The sequence below is a fragment of the Nerophis lumbriciformis genome, linkage group LG12 (genome assembly GCF_033978685.3).
Source record: "Nerophis lumbriciformis linkage group LG12, RoL_Nlum_v2.1, whole genome shotgun sequence".
In the NCBI taxonomy this organism is placed as follows: domain Eukaryota; kingdom Metazoa; phylum Chordata; class Actinopteri; order Syngnathiformes; family Syngnathidae; genus Nerophis; species Nerophis lumbriciformis.
In genome coordinates this window covers 6,117,501-6,120,044 of record NC_084559.2, presented here as the reverse complement: position 1 = coordinate 6,120,044, position 2,544 = coordinate 6,117,501, and the positions used below count along the sequence as shown (strand labels likewise).

The 2,544-nt window shown below is 36.4% G+C and overlaps 1 protein-coding gene across 1 annotated transcript in view; it reads right to left on the bottom strand.

The window, feature by feature from the left end:
• Positions 1 to 2,544, bottom strand: part of LOC133595517 (sarcoplasmic/endoplasmic reticulum calcium ATPase 2-like) — a 68,118-nt gene continuing 65,574 nt past the window's right edge. Inside the window, exon 20 of the mRNA XM_072914254.1 lies at positions 1 to 1,157. Coding sequence (XP_072770355.1) covers positions 891 to 1,157 — 267 coding nt within the window. The 3' untranslated portion in view covers positions 1 to 890. The remainder of the gene's footprint in view (positions 1,158 to 2,544) is intronic.

The window sequence follows — 2,544 nt, the reverse complement described above, 5'->3', positions numbered from 1 at the left end:
TTTTTCATAGAAATATTACCATTGGATCTCAAACTACACATTTAAGATTGGCAATGATAAATGTACCTGGTAAGAGAATGTAATATTTTTTTAGTAGGGCTGTCAAAATGAACGAGTTAACTCATGTGAGGAATGTAAAAAAAACAAAAAAACTGTACGAGCTCTTCTACTTCCAGTCCGTACAAAATGAGTGAGGGGACTCAACAGCCATGAATTGATTTACGTGGATCCTGACTTAAACAAGTTGAAAAACGTATTGGGGTGTTACCATTTAGTGGTCAATTGTACGGAATATGTACTGTACTGTGCAATCTACTAATAAAAGTTTCAATCAATCAAAAAAACACAGGTGTGCAGCCTGAAAGAACTTTAGATAAGACGGTTGCTAAGTTTTGTGCGGATAAATGTTGTGCATTTAAGTGAAACCTTTAAAAAAAAGGTTCCTAGATGACATTCTGACAATAAAATGGCATTTATAAATACAAAAATTGGGGTCTTCTGCACATTTCAATGATGCAAGCGAGTGTGTGATTCTTCCAAATGACATTTGACAGCCCTCAGTTTTAGTCAAACGAGCACTTTTGACCTTGATTTCAGATATCATTTGTACTTTTTTACAGTGTGTTATACTTATTATTGTCCTCAGAGACATGTCAAATTAAAAAAAACATTAAAAATGGTGTCAATCCTCTACATTTGAACGTAGCATCCAGGTGGGCAGAATGTGCTCAAATGAAGTTAAACCTGAAGTCACCACGACTAAACCACCAGACTTTTCCTCTCAGCCTAAAAATGCATTTCTAAAAAATGTCCTAAACATCAAAATGCGTCCACCAGATGAGGATGGGAGTGTAGGTTAGATGTGTGTTAATGTCCAGAGTGCGGGTCAGTCAGGGCCACAGCACGTTAGTGTCGGTGCTGTAGATCCACAGCAAGAGTGGCAGGGAGACGGCCACAAAGGGCCAGGAGATGCCCTCGGCACATGCAGGCAGGCCGCCGCCGCCTTTGTGGCCGCTCGGCTTCTCCGGCGCTTTACCCAAGTCCAGGTAGTTCCTGGCCGCCATCTTCAGCAGCTCGTCCAGCAGGATGACGGGAATGGAGATCTTCAGCACCATCATCCACTGGGTGGTGTCCAGCGGGGTGATCTGGAAGATGACCTGCGGAGCACGTAAATTGAGTGTGTCAAACTAACAAGACTATGAGGGTAAATACGACGGCTGTTTACGACCCCTGTCCCTTAGAAACAGCTGTTGCCATGTAATCAGAGAAAAGTCCAAATAAAAGAGGAGGCGTACAATCCTTCGCCAGAGCGTGTTGGGAGACTGACTGTCCAATAATGTCCAACTCTTAATTACCGATTCCGATATCAACCAATACCGATGTATACAGTTGTAGAATTAACACATTATTATGCCTAATTTTGTTGTGATGCCCCGCTGGATGCATTAAACAATGTAACAAGGTTTTCCAAAATAAATCAACTCAAGTTATGGAAAAAATAAATGCCAACATGGCACTGCCATATTTATTACTGAAGTCACAAAGTGCTTTTTTTTTAATTTTATTTTTTTAACATGCCTCAAAACAGCAGCTTGGAATTTGGGACATGCTCTCCCTGAGAGAGCATGAGGAGGTTGAGGTGGGCGGGGTTGGGGGGTACACTGCAAAAAGTCAGTGTTCAAAAACAAGAAAAAAAAAAAATTCTAAAATGAGGGGTATTTACGGAGCCCCTAAAGGGACATGGGGTAAAAAAAAATTATATATATATATATATATATATATATATATATATATACATACATTTTTTTTTAGACATGTATCTCGTGCGCACGAGAAACTTTTTATAAAGTTACAAAAAAAAAAAAAATATTATTTTTTTTGTGGACATGTATCTCATGCGCACATTAAACTTTTTATAAAATTTTAAAAAAAAGGTTTTATTTATTTATTTATTTTTTAGACATGTATCTCGTGCGCACCAGAAACTCTCGTGCGCACAAGAAACTTTTTGTAAAATTATTCAAAAAAAGTTTTATTTATTTATTTATTTTTTAGACATGTATCTTGTGCGCACCAGAAACTTTCTCGTGCGCACAATAAAATTTTGGAAAATTATTATAAAAAAAAGGTTTTATTTATTTATTTATTTTTTAGACATGTATCTCGTGCGCACCAGAAACTTTCTGGTGCGCACGAGAAAGTTTGTGGAGCGCACGAGATACATGTCTAAAAAAAAAATAAAAAATGTATAATTTTTTTTTTTAAATAACTTTATAAAAGGCTTCTCGTGCGCACGAAATACATGTCTAAAAAAATAAATGAAAAAAATTATTTTAAAAAATCCCTCCATGTCCCTTTAGGGGCTCTGTAGGTATTTTAATTGAACTAAGCAAAATTATCTGCCAATAGAACAAGAAAATGTGGCTTGTCAAGACTTTCCAAAACAAGTAAAATTAATTTCCATAACAAGTAAAATTAGCTAACCTCAATGAACCCAAAAATACCTTAAAATAAGTATATTCTCATTAATAATAACTGTACTAC